Source organism: Suillus paluster, assembly GCF_016628075.1.
Source record: "Suillus paluster strain FC165 chromosome Unknown EDB91scaffold_2, whole genome shotgun sequence".
Taxonomy (NCBI): domain Eukaryota; kingdom Fungi; phylum Basidiomycota; class Agaricomycetes; order Boletales; family Suillaceae; genus Suillus; species Suillus paluster.
In genome coordinates this window covers 113,598-131,449 of record NW_024537562.1, presented here as the reverse complement: position 1 = coordinate 131,449, position 17,852 = coordinate 113,598, and the positions used below count along the sequence as shown (strand labels likewise).

Genomic DNA, 17,852 nt, shown 5'->3' with positions numbered 1-17,852 from the left:
ATTCCTCAGTTCTTGAACTTCTTCCGCAATTCTTCCACCCCAATTGGCAACCTCAGGATTGAAGTACGAGAAAAGTTTATTACAATCCCTCCCTGATCTTGAACGACTAACAAGCTGAATTGCAGTACTGGCGTGAATATAGCACGAACACTGACTCGGACTGTCCAAGATGGAGCATGCCTCCAATCCACCGGAGTATGACGGGAGACATCCTCTGCTCTCCCTCATCTCTGCCTTCTTCTGGGTGATACGTACGCCGCTGTATTTGATTATATGACGAAGCTCATGGCACTCCGTCGGCAGTATGGCTGTTATCATGGACAAAAGCTTTGATAGCGTTTGCCACCATCACTATCCCCCGTTTCATCTACTTCGCTCTGTCCTATTCCATGACATTGACAGTTAGTGGTTTCCAAGATCATAATTTGAAATATTGATCGCTCACACTCACCCCTAGCTGAATTTCTGGTCATTTGCTATCATGTTTTGCGCTTCAGCAGCTGCCCTGAATTATTGGATACGCTTTCGATATCTTAACACTTACTCCCGACTGAAGGAGCCACCCTTGGTGAAGCCTGACGTGAATGCACTTCACCCAGATGTGAATACAACAGAGCCTCCGCCAGCATTTCACAATTACTTGGATGATTTTCTGCAAGCTGTCCGTGTCTTCGGATTTCTCGAGAAGCCGGTGAGTAATACGCGTTGTCTGCATCATTCAATTCATCATATTTCAACAGGTATTCCATGAGTTGGCAAGGCATCTTCAAACGAGACGTTTGATTGCTGGGGATAGTATCTCTTTAGACCAGGACAGGAGCTTCTATTGCGTCGTCGATGGCGTGGTCCAGGTATACGCTCGAACAGGCCAGAATAATTGCCAAAATGGGTCATGGGACGAGGAAGATATGAACGGATACCAGCTTATCAATGAAGTTGGAAGCGGTGGAACCTTGTCTAGTTTATTTAGCATTCTCAGCTTGTTCACTGAGGACATAAAGATAAGCTGGCAAGAAGAAGGTCACCCCGACTCGGATGCTCTTGAAAGAAATTCTGCAAGTCAAGTAGGAGGACCACCTCGATCGCGTACTGTCCGCGCGGATTCGGACGTGTCTCGCCTTAACCTTGATCACATATCGATGGCTTCTCGGCGTTCTCGTGCAACATCTATCTCGTCGTCTGGTTCCACTGCTCATCCTGCAGATATGACTTCCCCTCCCGTTGGTCCGACGTCCCCGTCTCACATCAGAGACTCTTCGAGGTCGGCAACACATCGTGCTTCCCACTCCCGATCAGACTCTAGCCCTTCAACTCAGCTCCACCATGGCATCGTGGCCAGGGCAACAGAGGACAGCACATTGGCCGTAATCCCTGCAGAAGCATTTCGCAGAGTCACGAAGAAGTTTCCGAAAGCAACCAGTCACATAGTACAAGGTACAATTTCCGCAAAATTGAGTTCTGACTTTGCTCATCAACAATTACAGTAATTCTGACGCGCTTTTCACGTGTTACGTTCAGTGCAGCACACAGATATTTGGGGCTAACGACAGAGGTCCTTCGAACTGAGAAGGCGATTAATGAGATTGCATGTCACCCTCTTCCGGCATCATTCTATGAGGGTGGGGGCCTACAATACCTACGACAACGTTTCGACGACGTCGCAATTCAGGGGTCCGAATCTGAAAGCGATCACTTCGGTCTCGCCCCATCTCCGAGTCTGGCCAGTGGCCATACATCTGCAGTTGTATCGCGAGAAAGACTGACAGATAGTCCGCTTGCTTTGCGCGGGCTCCCGATTCGTACTCCTCGCAATCAGGTACAGGCTGGAGACTTGCATACCTCGACTGGGCAAGGAAGTGACGGGTATAAACTTGCGCGTTCGTTCAGTATCCTGGACACCCCTCGACTGCCGAAAAGTGACCCCTTCCAGACCCGTGTGGCTGGCGACGAGTTTGACCTGCGTGAGGAAGTCATGTCATGCATCGCCAAGTCCATTGGTCTACTCCAGCCACCCATGAGTGGGAATGAATCCATCGAGGATTCACCAGCTCTCCCCCCTTCCGACCACCCGCGCTCCGCGAACGGCATGTTTCCATCTCCCTTTGGCTCCCTGTCGCTCTTGGATACTGCGGATGATGGCGCTTCGAGTATAACGGGGACATCAACTAGTACCACGACCGGTTACATGAGCGGTTTGGACAACGAAGTCGAGATCCTCTTCTTCTCTGCGGGATCAACGCTCGTGAAGGCCGGAGAACGGAATACTGGTAAAAACCCTGTCACTCGAATATGGACGATCAATTGACCACACAAACAAGGTCTTTACTATGTCGTTGAAGGTTTTCTGGATATTCTCCTACCCGCTGACGAGTCCCGGCCGAACAATGCGCCCTATGCGGCGAGATCGACGAGCTCGGACACTGACTCACTTTACGCATCCGATCACAAACAAGAACCCGAGAAAGCTCAGAGCCGCAAGCTGTTGTTTACAGTGAAACCAGGAGGAATTGCAGGTTATCTCGGTAGGCTTATATCAGACGGCTCTCGCATGTACTGACGATATTCGAAGCGTCTCTCTGCGGAACGCCTTCATATGTCGACATTCAAGCTAAGACCGATACGTACGTTGGATTTCTACCCGCTCACTCTCTCGAACGTCTGGTGGAGAAACGACCTATCGTGCAGCTTACATTGGCAAAGCGTCTCCTTTCACTGCTGTCACCGCTAGGTTAGCACTATCTTCAACCATCCTTTGTAACATGCTGATAATGTATCAGTCCTGCAAATCGACGCTTCTCTTGACTGGATGCAAGTCAATGCAGGTCAAGTTCTTTGGCGCCCTGAAGACATCAGCGATAGTTTCTATATTGTCATTAATGGACGACTACGAGCGATTACCGAGGGGGAAGGTGGTAAAGTCGTAATTACTGGCGAATATGGACAAGGCGATACCGTTGGAGAATTAGACGTCATCACCAGTTCAGCTCGCAGAACTACGATGCATGCAATCCGTGACTCTGAGCTGATTAGAATGCCGCAGACGCTTTTCAACGCCATTTCTTCAAGGTAAGCATGCGACCGCCATGCTCTAGGCCTGTCTGCTCATGTCGTGCTCAGAAATCCTCAGACAACTGCACAGTAAGTGCTATCTTTGATGTCAGGCTAGTCTTTAATCAAGTCTAGGTTGCTGCGGACGATCGCCTCTCGCGTACGTGACGAGATGGATGCGTCAACTGATATCCAGACACGCAATACTGCATTCGAACTGGGACGGAACAATACTAACCTAAAGACTGTGGCCATTCTCCCGGTCTCTCGCAATGTTCCTATAGACGCCTTTGCCCGGAAACTGAAGACTGCGTTGGAAGAGATGGGCGCGAAGACCTCGTACCTGAATCAAGCCTCTGTGTCGGGTCATCTTGGACGTCACGCATTCTCTCGTATGGGCAAACTCAAGGCTGCAGCTTGGCTTGCAGACCAAGAGCAAAGATATAGAACAGTGCTTTATGTCGCTGACTCGCCTGTCAACAGCCCCTGGACGCAGACTTGTATCCGGCAAGTAAGTGATTTATCGCTCACAAAGTGTCGGTCGCTTCAACCCTTCTTGGTAGGCAGACTTTGTGATGGTGGTTGGGATGGGTGATGATCCGAGCAGTGGAGAATACGAACGGTTGCTACTTTCAATGAAGACCACAGCACGGAAAGAGCTTGTGCTACTCCATCCCGAACGCTCTGTGACCCCTGGGTCGACACGCGAGTGGTTGAAAGTGCGTTATGAGCATAACTTTATGGATGGTTGATCTCATTTAGACGCAGAATCGACCTTGGGTGCACCAACATATTCACGTCGAGCTTCCGGTATGTACGCATAGACCTCGACCATCGCATCGCTTAACGTGGACGATAGGGTATTGCAGTTCCGATCGTGAAAACCACCCAGATACAGGACCCAGATGTTGTTATCGCGTTCAAGAATCTAAAGGATAGAGTGCAGAGTGGCATTCAGAAATACAGGGGGAGATCTGGCAATGCAAGACCACAACCACATCCCATGATCAATGATTTCTCTCGTCTGGCCAGGAGATTGTGTGCAAAGTCTGTCGGAGTTGTTCTCGGCGGTGGAGGGGCTCGTGGTATCTCGCATCTCGTCAGTGTATCTCCGTGCAACTGTGGGTATCCGCTGACCAGATAACAGGGCGTCTTGCGTGCGCTCGAGGAGCGTGGAATTCCGATCGACTACATTGCAGGCACTAGTATTGGCGCGTTTATAGGCGGTCTTTACGCACGCGAGTGCGACATCATCATGAGCACCAGTCGTGCCAAGCAGTTCAGCGGAAGAATGGGGAATATTTGGAGGATGCTTTCAGATGTCACATATCCCATTGTTGCTTATACCACTGTAAGTCTGATCGCACGTTGCATCACCCCACCTATTCACGTCTCGCCTCAGGGACACGAGTTTAACAGAACTATATACAAAGTAAGTGTTCGAGAATGTAGCATAGACCTGCGATTTTAACACCTTTGTCAGGCTTTCTACGATCTTCACATCGAAGACATGTGGCTACCGTACTTCTGTAACACCACGAACATCAACACATCCCGTATGGAGATTCATGAAAGTGGCTATGCCTGGAGGTTCATCCGTAAGGTCGTCGAACCCATTTCCTTGATATGGACTCACGAATGATGCAGGTGCTTCCATGACTCTGGTCGGACTTCTACCCCCATTGTGTGACAATGGTAGCATGCTGGTTGACGGTGGATATAGTGCGCCTCTTCGTTCAATCCCGTGTCTCATTGCTGACCAGTTTGCCGTCCGCAGTTGATAACCTACCCGTGAGTAGCGGAACACCGTTAGTTCAGGATGACCCCTAAAATATGATATCAGGTGTCAACAATGTTCTCGATGGGAGCAAGTGTTGTACTTGCTGCGGATGTCGGTTCGGTAAGTTTTTGAAATTTGTAACCTCTACCTCCATTTCTTACGCTCCATAACCCAGATTGACGACAATTCCCCTCGAAACTTTGGGGACTCTGTTTCAGGGTGGTGGCTTGTAGTTAACCGATGGAACCCCTTCTCGAGCGCTCGAAGCGTGCCTGCGATCACCGAGATCCAAAGTCGACTGGCCTAGTAAGTCCTCCTTATCATACAATCGGTTTGGGTTTTTTTTGACTTGTTTGCAGCGTGTCAAGTGTGCGCACTCTAGAGGCAGCGAAAGTCGCACGGAACTGTCTATACATGCAGGTGCCGGTTCAGGAGGTACGGCTGCTGTCATGCCTTCATGTATGATACTCACACTCATGCAGTACGGCACTCTCCAATTCAACAAGTTCGATGAGATCCGGAAGAAAGGGTATCTTGCTGCCATCGAGATCCTTGACAAGTGGGAAGAGGAGGGGAAGCTGCCCGTTCCGAACATCAACGGTTATGGTGCAGATAAGAACAAAGTTAGTAAGAAGGGGAGAAGCGCAAGACGCAATTCAGTGTAGCAGTCCCAACGTCCCCTCGCGTGTTCGCTGTAGCTCTACATACAATTGTCGGCATTGATGAAATAATTATCTACGACAAACGAACATACAAATATCAACTAGATACTTATGCACCGCAACATATTTGTTTAAATAGGAAAACGTACAAATTGTGCCAGTACAGAGAGATAAGATCGAATCTTGTACGCATTGAGGTGGGATGCGCTTTGAAAATGATGGCAAGAAACCAAAAATATAGGCAATTAAGCAACAATAATGGATATGGACGCATCCATGCGGTATGCAATATCATGGGATGATGGTGATGAAGAAGCGAAGATCGACTGCGGAAAACTGAAACACGCGAAATGGATAATGGTAGTCGATACACTTGGTGGGCAGGACTTGAAACACTTTGTGTTGCTGACATAAATAACTCTGAACGGTAATCAGTAATCTACATGAAATGCGTGAGAGCCTGCTTCTGAGATTCGATATACCCACATACCTAATGCACAACATGCTGATGAAAGCTCAATAATAGCAAGGCATCTTCGATCTTCACACCGGGAAACGATGTAGCGTGCACCCCCTCTGCATCGACATACTCGCTAGGTCCTGCAGACATTCCCACAGCCATCCCAAGCTCTTGAAATGCGGCGGGCTCAATGAGTCCCACGCCCATGCTCTCGACACCCATGCTGCCCACGCCACGAGGCATCGGGAGTGGGACATGTGTCCGAATGCGTTTTTGCGGAGGGGGAGAAGGTGACATGCCAGGTGTCACCGCCTCCTGGAAGTCTTCCTCGCTGCGCTCGTCCACATCAAAATCCATCGTGTCCTCGTCATCCAGATCCATTGCGTCGTCTTCATCTTCCTCTTGGGAAGATGAGCCCGAAGAAGTTTCGCGAGAGAAATTATATTGATATCCGCGGCCCCTGGGGGCGCGAGGAAGTGGAACACCAGCCCGTTTAGCTCGCTTGCGCGCGGTCTGGCGAATATTGCGGAACCAGTTTGTGACTTTACCGATATCCCTGAGGAGAGGTGAGTATAGGACACGATAAGTTACAGTTGACGTACATTCCAACTTCGAGCGCAAGCGCATTCCTTTGCTCAATACTTGGCGTCGACGTACGATGCAACAGTTTTTTGAGCGCCTCCAGCTGGTATGGCTCAGGGCGAGAGCGGCGAGGACGAGCATGCGTGTCCTCGCCTTTAATTCCCTCATTAGTCTGCGGCACCTCCTCGCGGTCCCTTGTGTATGGGGTGACGCTTCTTCGCGAGCGAGGCGAAGTAAGACGAGGGTTCGAAGATGGTGGCAAAGACATTCGGCTCCGCGGTACCTTCACTTCATCGAATTCGGGTGGAGATAACTTGAGAAAGGGAAGCGATGGAAGAGGTAGGTGACGATCGGGGACAAGGGATGGATGAGGTGCTCTTGGAGGAAAGCTCAGATGAGCCAATGGAACTCCGTGATCATCATCGATAACAGAGGATGGGTGAGATGGGACAGAGGACGATCCATCTGCAGTTGTCGATGAAGAAGACGTGAAGGGATGGTGGTCTTCTTTATGTTTCCTGGCCTGGGTCCGCTGGTTCTGGAACCAATTTGTCACGCTTTGAAGGCGCCTATCGATGCAATATCAGTATGATGATACGATGATGATCTTGATAAAACACCACTGACATGCCAATTCGCTCAGCGAGTTCTCTTCGGTCTTCCTTGGTTGGATGTGCATTTGATGCATATGCACGACGAAGCTCGTCAGCTTGCTCAGGGGTTGTTCTATTGCGAGCTGGTTCGCCTCTGCCCTTTCGAGACGTAACACCATCACTGGCGCCGTCATTCTCGGATACAAAGCGGCTATCCGCGTCGGGTACAAAGTGGCCCCTCTCGGCATACACGGCATGCTGCCGATCGCTATCTCGAGTTTGGTTCTCAGGAACAAACCGATCTTGTGGCAAGAATTCGGGGGCAAAAGACTGCTCTGTCATGGTTGTACTGCGGTTCATTGATATGCGGGTCCTGGAGGTGTAAATGATCTTTCTGTTTCTTACGTGATGATGATGAAGGATGGGAGCGGGATGAAGGATGACGTGAGGGTGGCGGTGGTGAGGAGTTTAAAAGGTTTGCTATTGATGGAAGCGTTGATGATGGACTTTTTTGGGGCGGTGCGTCAGTGGAAGCAGATGCAGCTGGTTTATTGCGCTTCTTAGTAGAAGCTCTCTTGTTTTGAAACCAGGCATTAACAGTCTTCGTTTCCCTAGTCAAGGATGATAAGTTTGTTGAATGAACATGAATGCAAAAGACGCCCGTCGACCAAATGAATAAAATCATGAGAGTGCCTAAAAGGGGAACTTACATTCCAAGCTTCTCAGCTAGTTCTGTCCTGTCGTCGAGGCTGGGATGCTCAGTTTTCTCATAGAGTTCATTGAGAGCAGCGAGCTGAGTTGGACTATGACGATGACGAGGCTTCTTGCCTGATGACCCCTTGTCATTGCTGTCAGGATCGTTCAACTTTTTGTTGGGCTTTTCATCGTCCTGTGGTGTTATATGAGTTGAAATAGTGCTCTGGTCGTCGGCGTCGATGTCGCCAAGGACTGATGAAGAAGCAGATATATTGTGGTTATTAGTTTGTGAACGATGAAGGGGGAAGTTTGGGATGTTGTCCATGGTTAATTCCATGGCGGCTGATGGGGGACAGCTTTCAAGGGAGAGACATGACAAAGGCTTGTATATGGAACTGCTGATATTGCAACCTTTTTTTGCTCTGCTATAATGATCAATATTCCCACGGGTGCTACTTGTCGTCACTGAGGGGTACTAATTGCGAGACAACAACTCATCTCGCTCCAGCCTTTTGTTTGATACCGAACCCTTAAGCTTCAATGGATTAACCTTGTAATACATAGAACGTTTATCTAGGCATTGAATCGTGACGAGGGGTAGAGGTAGGAAACGATTCACAGGGTTTCGACTGTCCACGTGGTTATCTCCGCTTACACTGTCATGATTTTCTCAAAACGCTCATCTTCGCTAGCAGAAGTTAACGCAGTTAACGTTACAACTTCCTTGACATTTACCTGCACACGGGGAAGCGTTATAGTCGATCTTGAAATAGATACAGCATGTACATGAACAGATATCTCTAATCCTAAGCTCGTCTGGGCAAGGCCTGGATGTCGGACAGCTAAGCTTTCATCATCCGATAGGCCAGCTCACACACCGCCTTCCATTTAGACCACTTTGTGGTTTAGTGCAGCGCATTTTTGAAACTTTGAAACTCCAACTCAGATACTGGTAACCCCCGGCGGCCCGGTAAACTCGCCGACCTACCTTGGGCATAAGACGCAAGCCATGTCCATAAATCCAGTGATTGCAAATTCCAAACTGATTACAATCGGTAACAGCTCCATGATAGACTCCATGTTTCCATCCTCGCTGGCTTCTTTCCATTGTACATAGGATACGTATCTGAAGCTATATAAACAGTGTTATGAATGAGCGGTATAAATAGTGCACATGAGAACAGAGGGGTTGGTGCACAGAGTCATACACCTGAATGTCCGATTCAGGACTATTACAATAACTATGACGGCAGATGCGATGTCTGGTTTTCTTCCACGTCAATATTCTTGATCCAGGCTCCGATCGAGCCCCTACAAGAGCAACTTTCATTTAGAATACTCAATGTAAACACAACCGGTCAACTTACAGGAATCCCTCATGCCGGAAAAATAGTGCGCGCTTCGTTCCCTTGCTCCAGAATCGTATAGCATATGACAATGTAGCTATCGTCGCTGCATGTCCTGTAAATTAAGCACTGCATTGACCCATGATGATTAGAGATATAAGGAGATGGACGCACCACGTATGAAGCAACCACCAAAGTAGATCCTGTCTAGACCATACTTTTCTGCGTTCATGTACCTGACCGTGCTGTCAGCCGATACTCAAGGGGGTACATTCCAGTGCTTGATCTGGATAACTCACGCAATTTGCCCAATGTTGTTCGACACAGCGTAGAGCAAACTTCTACTAATGTCCTCCGCTCGGAACGTTCCGCGTTCACCTTCTTCTTTCCCCTCACCACGGTTTTTAAAAACCTTGCCGAATGAACTTGCGATCATGGTGGATTTAAGTCCGAGCTTGCTGTAGTCTGTACCATAGATATCACCGACGAGCATGTCTACACTAGCATTATCGCCCTTTTCGGACAGATCTAGCATTTCTGTGCCCAGAATAAGACTCCGATCAAATCATCAAGTCTTTAACTCACCGTCGAATGTCCGGGCGGGCGTCAACAGGCTGAGTAGTCCCCATAAGGTCCCCCCACCAAGGCTGGTTCCACTCACACGCTCGAATGACCCATCAGCATCCACCTTTATGATAGATACACCAGAGCCGATATTGACAAGCAAACAAGGAAGATGCGCAGACGGTTCACTGGTTTCAAACGTCACGGCATACCGCGGTGGGTCCGGTGATGGCCGCTCCAGAACGGGCTCGGCACTCGTGCTGGGCGTCGCATTCCCGCTCGACACAGGACCATCCATCAGGATCTGGCTCTGGAAGCCCTTCGATGCGTCGCGGTGCGATACTTCCTGGATGAGTTCATCCGAGAAGTAATAGACCTCCTCTGGGATCGTCACCATAAACTTCATCCCCTCGATCAGACACTCCATCTCGTCCTCTCTCTGCACCTCCACCTCGAGTTCGCCCTCGAACAGTTTGCCAAACCTGTGTGCGCCGCCTCCGGTAGCCATGATCTTGACCCCACGGCGCATCTCCTCAATAGAGACGCCATTTGCAGCTGCAGACCGAGTTATGAGCTCCGATATGAAAGCGATAAGTGCGGAAATGTTGGATGTTTCGAATCGCTCAAAGTTGATGGAGCCGCCGGGGATGTGTCGGACTTCGGTTGTGCGTTTCAGGATGGTAGAGCGCAGCAGGTCGGTGTCGAGGGAATCTAAGGTGTTTGGGGAATGGTGACCGTTGCTGTGTCCATTTCCGTTGTAATGGGATTCAAGGACAAGAGGTGTTAGAGTCCCGTTTCGTGGATGTGAAGAGCTGGAGGGGATAGGAGAAGTGACGAACGGTGGGGACGTAGATGGAGAACCGTTGGGGGTTGAGAAGCTGGAGCTACTGCCCTGCGTAGCTAATACAGATGGGGACGAAGGGGCGTGAGGAGAGCGGGTAAAATAGACGACCTTCGCTAGAGATCCACCGATCTACGATGACCCTGAGATCAGGAACCAGGATGACAGACACTTGTACTTACGTCGAGGGCGATGTGTGAGACTGGCTCAATGTAGTTTGGGAGGTATATTCCTCGACTGTCTCGAGTCTAAGATATGACGGAGTCAAGGTGACGCATAGCTTCAACAGATGACCCTGCATACCTCGTGCGACTCCTCTGCGAGTATAACTGCCCCTCTAGTATTAACACGGATAGCCTTGGGTGTGGGCAGCGACGGTGCTGGGAGGGGGGCGTGCATCGCGGATTCGAATGACACTCGGTCACTGCGCTCCGAGCAAGGTTAAGGAAACAAACACGAAGCGGTTCGCAGATATATCACTAGAAATATGTGTGAGTTAAAAGCTCGAAAGTGGTACGACAGCTAGCGAGATCGTACGAACGTTACTCCTTGAATCATCCAAAACTCATGTCATCCGTTTTCTTGAAACTGCAATTAATAGATTCGTTGTTCGGGAACCGCCTTTACCGGAAGTTGGAACTGCTGCTTATGGGAATCATTGCCACGTTATTGCTGTCAAGGCATTGACCCCTCCCAGTCTACGTGTGAACATGGCAGAATCTATCCAGTATCGATTGTCCGACTAGTGGGAACACCATATGAATACAACGAAACGCCTCACGTTGATATTCAAGGTCGACCGGACCTCAACAGCCAATCCAGATCCTCTAACCTCCGACAACAGACACGACCAAGGCACATACACTCTCCTGCTCTGCACGCACCCCAAGTTCCAGCGTAACACCCTGACCCCGCGAGAACGTCATCCGACACCTCACAAGCACCTTGCCTCCTCCCCCAGTCACCAAACCCGAAAGTTGAAGTGTGTGTACAGACGGCGAACTGGGCACTTCTGTACCGCCCAAAGGCTCCATATTGAGCAGCTCAATGATCGAGTCGCAGGCAGCTGTGAAGAGGGAGCGTGACTCGCATCAGCCGTGGAAGATTGGGGACGGGTACAGAAAGAGTGAAACGTACCCTTGATACTTTCCATGGCACCAAGTGAGAATGTTTCTGTGGCAGTCGCACCGGACCGTAGACGATCCCACTCGGAGGAAAATGAGGCGTAACTGGGAATGATATAATCCCCACCGGCTGAAAGTTCGACCTCCTCCAATTGGTATTCGTCCTCGTAACCCTCTTCCTCCGGTCGACCCGTCGAGGGATCCAGCTCTTTGGAAATGAACTTCAGGATACATTGGAAGGACGTGGTGGTATACTCCCGCGGGTTGTCCCGCTTGAAGGAGACATAAACAATGCCAGGATCATTAGAACAACTGAGAGAGTCGATTTGGAAGACAACGTCCTCCGTCAGACCAGAATCGGCCTGCGGTTGCATTACCACAACCACCTGCTCCAGTACAGTATCTGGGAGGGTATTTGATACATTGTACTAGGAAACGAATCAGATGTAACAACGTGAAGTGTGTGCAGTTTCCTGACCTGGAACACGATATGCTCTTTGAATATATGCTTGACACATGTAACTTGGTACTCGGTCTCGGATTCCGTGAGCTGTACAGGCTTTGCGCTGCTGTTGAGAATAGTTCCATACTCTGCAAAGTGTGGTATATCTGCAAATTGCTGCACATATGCAGATTGCGTCTCCGCGGCAGTTGGAGGTGGCGGAGACGCCGAAGCTCTTTTCGTCGAGGGCGCAGCAATAATGTCCAAGGTGCTTGGACCTGAAAACGCGTCAGAATTTAGGATAGGAAAAAATAAATATGCTGACGAGTCGACTCAGCAGCCAGTTGAGCTCGACTAATCTTTGGTATCGATGAAGCGTCGAATGGTTGTGCGCTGGCATCGGCATCATTGACATACGCGACGAGTTTGGATTCGAGCGCGGCAAGTGAGAATACAGATTCTATAAAATCATAAGACGCAATGCGAGCCCTCAAAAGTTAAACATACCTTCTTTCACATAAGCATCTGCAAGGGACGCCTCCTTCATGACTTTCAAGTACATTGCAGCGCGATCACGAACTTCATCGTCGACGTCATCCAAACACCTGAGAAATTTCGATCAGTCTTTTTTCCAATGCTGGAAAAAGAAGGTCGACCTGTTCAACAGAACGCCGATGCTTCTTCGTAGACCATCGTCCACTGCATTCACACCAAACTTGGCCAAACTTGTAACAGCTGCTGCTCGTACAGTGGCATTTTCAAGTACGACACGGTTGTAGATGAACCGGATGTACTTCGTCGGCTGAGGGGCTTTGGGACCTTCGAGGCCGAGGAGGTGTAGTATCCGCACGGACAATTTCGTGAATTCGCAGTCCTCGATGAACTCGCACAGATGCGAAAGCGCCTGCTCTTTGCAGTCTTTGATGAACTTGATCATGTCGAACATAGCCTCGACGACGGCGCGTTTGAAGTCGTATCCGCCCTCATCACGGAGCACCCCCGAAAGGAAAGCGAGCATAGAAACGTGCTTCGTCGGGAACTTGATACATAGTGAGCGGATGGCGTCGACGATGATGACTTTAAATTCATCGCTAATTTCAGACATGAATCCAGTGATCTGCTTCATGAGGCGGTCAACGGATGCTTCATTTCCGGTCTATGGAACAGTTAGTGAGTGTAGTATTATCTGAAGTTCATGTCTACCTTGAGCAGGGTAGTGATGGCATATGTTGCCACGCTCCTGTTTTGGTCAGCAATAAGATTCTCAAGATCGACGTTGCATGACGCCACAGCAGCAGGATGAGATAAAGCGAGAGTAGCCAGTGTCCGGGTTGCAGAAAATTTCAAAACAGGTTTTGGAGAAGAAAGGAAGAGCTGCAGCACTGTGGACAGGTCAGATAGCAATAAACGAAGTCCAAGAATTACGCACCCGCTATTGGTTTAACAAGTTGCGAAGCATTGACGTTCTTCATCTCGCAAATAGCACGTGCTGCCTCAAAATTGACCATGTCACTCTTGTGACGTAGCCACCCTTCCAAAAGATCGAGGATCTGCTTTTGCACACTAGTGCCAAAATAAGAAGCCAATTGCATACCGCGTGCAAGAACGTACTTTGGATCTTCCTCCATTACTTTCGCGGCATACCGAATAAGCATGCAAAGAGCCATGGCATTTTTAAGCGTCGTGCCTGCGCCAGACTTGCCCCCACCAAGCTGCTGTATCATTTTAGTCACGGCCATACGGTCCTGCTGGCGAATCAAGTACAGAAGACCAAGTGCATGATATTGAGTGATGTAGCTTGTTGATGGGATAGGCTGGTAACCGCTGTTGGAACTTCCGGACGAGCCAAAATTGAGATAACCACCACTTGATGATCCGGGGAAGAAGGATGATGAAGACTTTGCATTGACCGCTTCTTGAGCCTCGTTTACCCAACGTTTGACCACGTCTTTGGCGAGAGGGAATAAATGATATGAAGACACGAGTGCCGCGGATGAGATAGAAGGCGTCCGGTCTACAATTGCGGCTTTGAAGAAGCGTTCTACACCTTGAGCCATGGAGGGCTACACAGCAATGAGCGCATGAGACTCTATAATTCGGTCAGACGCACGTCAATGATTCGGCAAAGTGCACGGATTGCATTTGGCCGGTAAATGACCTCGGAGTTTGGTTGCATGTCCTTCATAATACTGCTTGTGACCATGATAACATCTTCGGCAGTGGTTGCAAGTTCCTTGATGGCAAGATACACCATCTGCCTCAAGGCACTCTTCACAAGACATAAGCAGAACATTACATGAGAATAAGAAGAGAACAGGGACATACATCCTTATGTTGGAAGAGCTTCGTCGTTCCAAAGAACAACGTTGTAGCCTCCTGCGCGCTAAAGGTCTCGCCAATGTAAAGCAGGTAGACAATGCGAGTGAGGAGGGCTCTGCATTTCCTCGGGCTAATTGGAGAATCGTTGAAAACACGGGCTTCCTGGATGATTGTTGTCTTGTTATTATAGTAAGAACTAAGACCACTCTCGTCCTCCTTTTTCGAGGCGTAAGCCATGGCTAACAGCGATCAAAGGGCCGATTGCGATATACACGACGTGGTCAAGGTGGATTATTTGTTTGGTCATTGTTTGGTCAACTGCTTCAATACACTCAAGTTCAAGTTCAAGATTTCGATTTGACGAATTTTAACTTGAAGTTCATCAAGTCACCAGATACAATTTAAACTCCATGACTGGTGAGATCGGCCGCATGACGCGAAGCCTACCTGACCAGTAGTGAGCTGTACCTGCACTAGTCTCACTATTTCACGCTTATCACCAGCACGACGAGAAAATAGGCACCTCTGTCTGCACCTTCCCCAATGGCATACATTCTGCTTTAATCAGACCAGCAGTGAACGTTGACCCAGGACTTCAAGCACGGGGTGCTTCCCTTCTCGGTCGTGACTCATGGTCAGTATATCTTGATCTTTTAGGTAATTCTATGCTGTTTTAATAGGAGTGCTTTATCCGCCACAACCACCGTGCTCTCTTAGTATAGTACAGGTTGTTATCAAGTAACAGCTTCTCGTCACCTTTCATACCTCTTCGTCTTGCACGTGGCTGCGCTTCGCAGGTGCTAAAAACCCACGTCACTCATCACCGGGAGGCAGCGAGCGACAGTTGACGCATCGTTGATGGCCGCCATTAAGGTCGAGATGAGCGGTCTGTATGTACCAATGCCTATCATACCGTAAACGCTGCCAACGCTGCCCCGAAATGGCCTAAAAGGCCTATGTGCCTGCGCACGTGCAGGGGATCTCGTCTACGACATCATGACGTTGCGGAGGCTGAGCGTAGACAAAATGGTTAATGATGATCTGCATCATTTTCTCATGCCTGGAATGTAAACCACAGTGCATTATGCTGCTAGATTTGCAAAGCCCGGAATTCGAGTAAATCTGCTCGCAGGTGAGTTAACGATTATAGAAAGCACTACTCAAGAACTAAATAGGTTATTCTGACGAAAACTTGCCGTGAGTGTACGCTAAAATTGTCTCGTAGTCTCTCATGCGCTCCCATGTACTCCAGTTCACTTGTGAACACCGTCGCTATGTTCCTTGACGGAACTTCGGTCTCCCTGGCCAGTCCCTGGCACCCACAGTAGAATGATCAAGGGTGTGGTGTGAATTCCCGTCGGCACAAATATTTCTGACTGCACAGCCCTGCGTGATCAGCGACAATACTGAAATAGCCGCATCCACAGATTGCCGAATGAATGATACGCAACCACTCATGAAGGCACTGCCGCATTGTTCTTGGAGACCCTACCATGTCACACCATCAAAAAACTACCTGTGCTGGCGCATATACCCGGAAATGATCTCCTAGCCTGAAACATTCCTCAACGTCTGTCAAGCAAGTGCGACAATTCCAGTCGAAAAACACAGTATACTGTACGCAGCTTCTAGGTGTCTGGTCACTGTTTACTCGCATGGCGACTTCGTGGAACATCACTCTGAATGATACAAGCCCAGTATTCACGTATTATCCTTACTGTGAGCCGTTTCATGCCGTTCATTTATAAATGATTATTAGTTGATTAACTTGACTCATTTACAGATGATGGTTTTGGTTTGGGCAACGGCTGGCAAGTCTGGTACTCGGAGACTGGGTATAATACGGTCCCTGCGAATGCAGGAAATGGCATATCAGCGCATAGAACCTCGCTGACAGGTGCTAATGTTACTTTTTCATTTTATGGTATGTTCAGCAATCATATGGATCCCCATTTGCCATCCTGACCTGGTTACTGCCCATACAAGGCACGGGGATAGAACTCTATGGAACGGCTAATTGCACGTTCGATGTCACGGTAGACAACATTTTCTCCTCAGCCCTCACCACCACCAGCGATGTCCTGTATTCTAAGCAAACGTTATCGGAAGGAGTCCATGCACTCACCCTAACTGCCCACCCGACTTCTGGGCAGCAACTTGCATTTGAAAATGCTGTAATTTATATTGAGTACGTCAATTGCTAGCGCACTTTGTTTCGGCAGCGCCTGAACCTTCTATGATCAGTCAAGCAGTCCCCCAAACTGAATTATTCAGTAATACAAACACCACGTTTTTAAACTATGCCGGAAACTGGACTGTGGGCACGGACGCACACATACCTGGAGGTGCCTTCCATTTTACGGAAGAGATGGGTTCGAGCGTATCTACTTCATTTGGAGGTTCATCGGCGGTGGTTGTACAAGGCATTGTAAACTGGGGTAATTGGCAATATACAGTGGTACGCATCGCACGCCTCATTTCAAAACTTGGGAGCTAATTATGAGCTCATCAGTCTTTAAATGGTACCCAGTCTGTACTGAATGCAAGCAGCTTCTGGTTCATTCCGGACACTACCTTATTTTATCAAGGGGGCCTAGATCCAGGACAAACGTATGTTTTGAACATTACCGACACAAGTGAAGACGGCAACAAGCTTGCGATAAACTCCATGAAACTCTACCAGCCGCAGGCTACTGCACTGTAAGTTCTCTAATCAAAAGTGCTTAAGATCCGGAACTGAAGCGGCCTCCTGGATAAGGCCGTCATCATCGAAGCCCTCAAAAATAGGTGAAATAGCTGGCTCGGCTGTAGGAGTGGTCATCTTGCTTGCCTTTGTCGTCGGTTTCCTCTTCTGGGGACGCCCATGGCGCCCCAAAACAGTAATTCCAGGACGAGATCTCGAAGTACTGACAAACGAAATGACTCCTGGGGCTCGTGCTACGCACTTCCCCGCATTGTCCGCGCCGTACACTATTTTCAGCACCACTGGCAGAGTACATGCGGAAAAATTCCCATTAGCGCCTATCGGCGGAAACACTAGTACTGATGATTCGCTGCGTCACCGCGAGAGAGAAATTGCACGTGGTCCTGGATCCGTCACAAGCTCTCTAGGCCCATACAGCGGACCCAGAAATAATACGAGTGGTTCTCTGTCTTCTCCCAGTGCGCGTGGTCGGCGGCGCCCTTTGCCACCTCCACCTGATAACATTTCATCTACTGCACATTCTCTACAGGAGATGCACCGTTCTCCGAGGCCATCAGGGCTGGAGCCGCCTATGCAGATACCAGACTCAGAAGTGGATAGAATACTGGAAATTATAGCTTCGCGTATTGACGTACCCGAAAGAAACCCCTCTTCTCCTCCACCCCAGTACCGAGACTGACCCAGTTAGTTC

General features: G+C 49.1%; 5 protein-coding genes across 5 annotated transcripts; 2 read left to right on the top strand and 3 right to left on the bottom strand.

Moving 5' to 3' along the window:
* Positions 1-6: 6 nt before the first annotated feature.
* EDB91DRAFT_1342537 (uncharacterized protein) lies at positions 7-5,493 on the top strand (the record flags this gene model as incomplete). Its single annotated transcript, XM_041325752.1, has 23 exons — positions 7-63; positions 126-251; positions 304-401; positions 458-691; positions 741-1,434; positions 1,485-2,267; positions 2,319-2,522; positions 2,570-2,728; positions 2,778-3,066; positions 3,118-3,138; positions 3,184-3,559; positions 3,612-3,767; positions 3,817-3,858; positions 3,908-4,147; positions 4,196-4,399; positions 4,451-4,480; positions 4,532-4,646; positions 4,696-4,770; positions 4,826-4,839; positions 4,892-4,948; positions 5,004-5,134; positions 5,188-5,263; positions 5,311-5,493. Exons 2-23 carry the CDS (start codon positions 170-172, stop codon positions 5,491-5,493), a joined length of 4,263 nt encoding a protein of 1,420 aa, XP_041183463.1. The 5' UTR covers positions 7-63; positions 126-169.
* A 66-nt stretch (positions 5,494-5,559) lies between these two features.
* EDB91DRAFT_1342536 (uncharacterized protein) lies at positions 5,560-8,174 on the bottom strand. Its single transcript, XM_041325751.1, has 6 exons — positions 7,836-8,174; positions 7,531-7,736; positions 7,160-7,460; positions 6,553-7,101; positions 5,981-6,506; positions 5,560-5,929 (listed from the first exon to the last, which is right to left on the bottom strand). The coding sequence occupies exons 1-5, from the start codon at positions 8,156-8,158 to the stop codon at positions 5,981-5,983; spliced, it is 1,905 nt and encodes a 634-aa protein (XP_041183462.1). The 5' UTR covers positions 8,159-8,174; the 3' UTR covers positions 5,560-5,929.
* Positions 8,175-8,794: 620 nt separating this feature from the next.
* EDB91DRAFT_1095350 (fumble) lies at positions 8,795-11,131 on the bottom strand. Its single transcript, XM_041316934.1, has 7 exons — positions 10,876-11,131; positions 10,755-10,820; positions 9,753-10,704; positions 9,467-9,704; positions 9,342-9,403; positions 9,189-9,282; positions 8,795-9,132 (listed from the first exon to the last, which is right to left on the bottom strand). Exons 1-7 carry the CDS (start codon positions 10,969-10,971, stop codon positions 9,063-9,065), a joined length of 1,578 nt encoding a protein of 525 aa, XP_041183461.1. The 5' UTR covers positions 10,972-11,131; the 3' UTR covers positions 8,795-9,062.
* Positions 11,132-11,192: 61 nt separating this feature from the next.
* On the bottom strand, positions 11,193-14,755 carry EDB91DRAFT_250113 (coatomer subunit gamma). The gene is made up of 11 exons (XM_041326594.1): positions 14,464-14,755; positions 14,249-14,407; positions 13,750-14,201; positions 13,568-13,701; positions 13,342-13,520; positions 12,795-13,294; positions 12,646-12,743; positions 12,464-12,598; positions 12,175-12,416; positions 11,710-12,124; positions 11,193-11,638 (listed from the first exon to the last, which is right to left on the bottom strand). Exons 1-11 carry the CDS (start codon positions 14,692-14,694, stop codon positions 11,400-11,402), a joined length of 2,784 nt encoding a protein of 927 aa, XP_041183460.1. The 5' UTR covers positions 14,695-14,755; the 3' UTR covers positions 11,193-11,399.
* Positions 14,756-16,112: 1,357 nt separating this feature from the next.
* On the top strand, positions 16,113-17,840 carry EDB91DRAFT_1241993 (uncharacterized protein; the record flags this gene model as incomplete). The annotated part of the gene is made up of 6 exons (XM_041322141.1): positions 16,113-16,176; positions 16,241-16,381; positions 16,444-16,645; positions 16,702-16,915; positions 16,970-17,157; positions 17,216-17,840. The coding sequence occupies 6 exons, from the start codon at positions 16,113-16,115 to the stop codon at positions 17,838-17,840; spliced, it is 1,434 nt and encodes a 477-aa protein (XP_041183459.1).
* Positions 17,841-17,852: the final 12 nt, after the last annotated feature.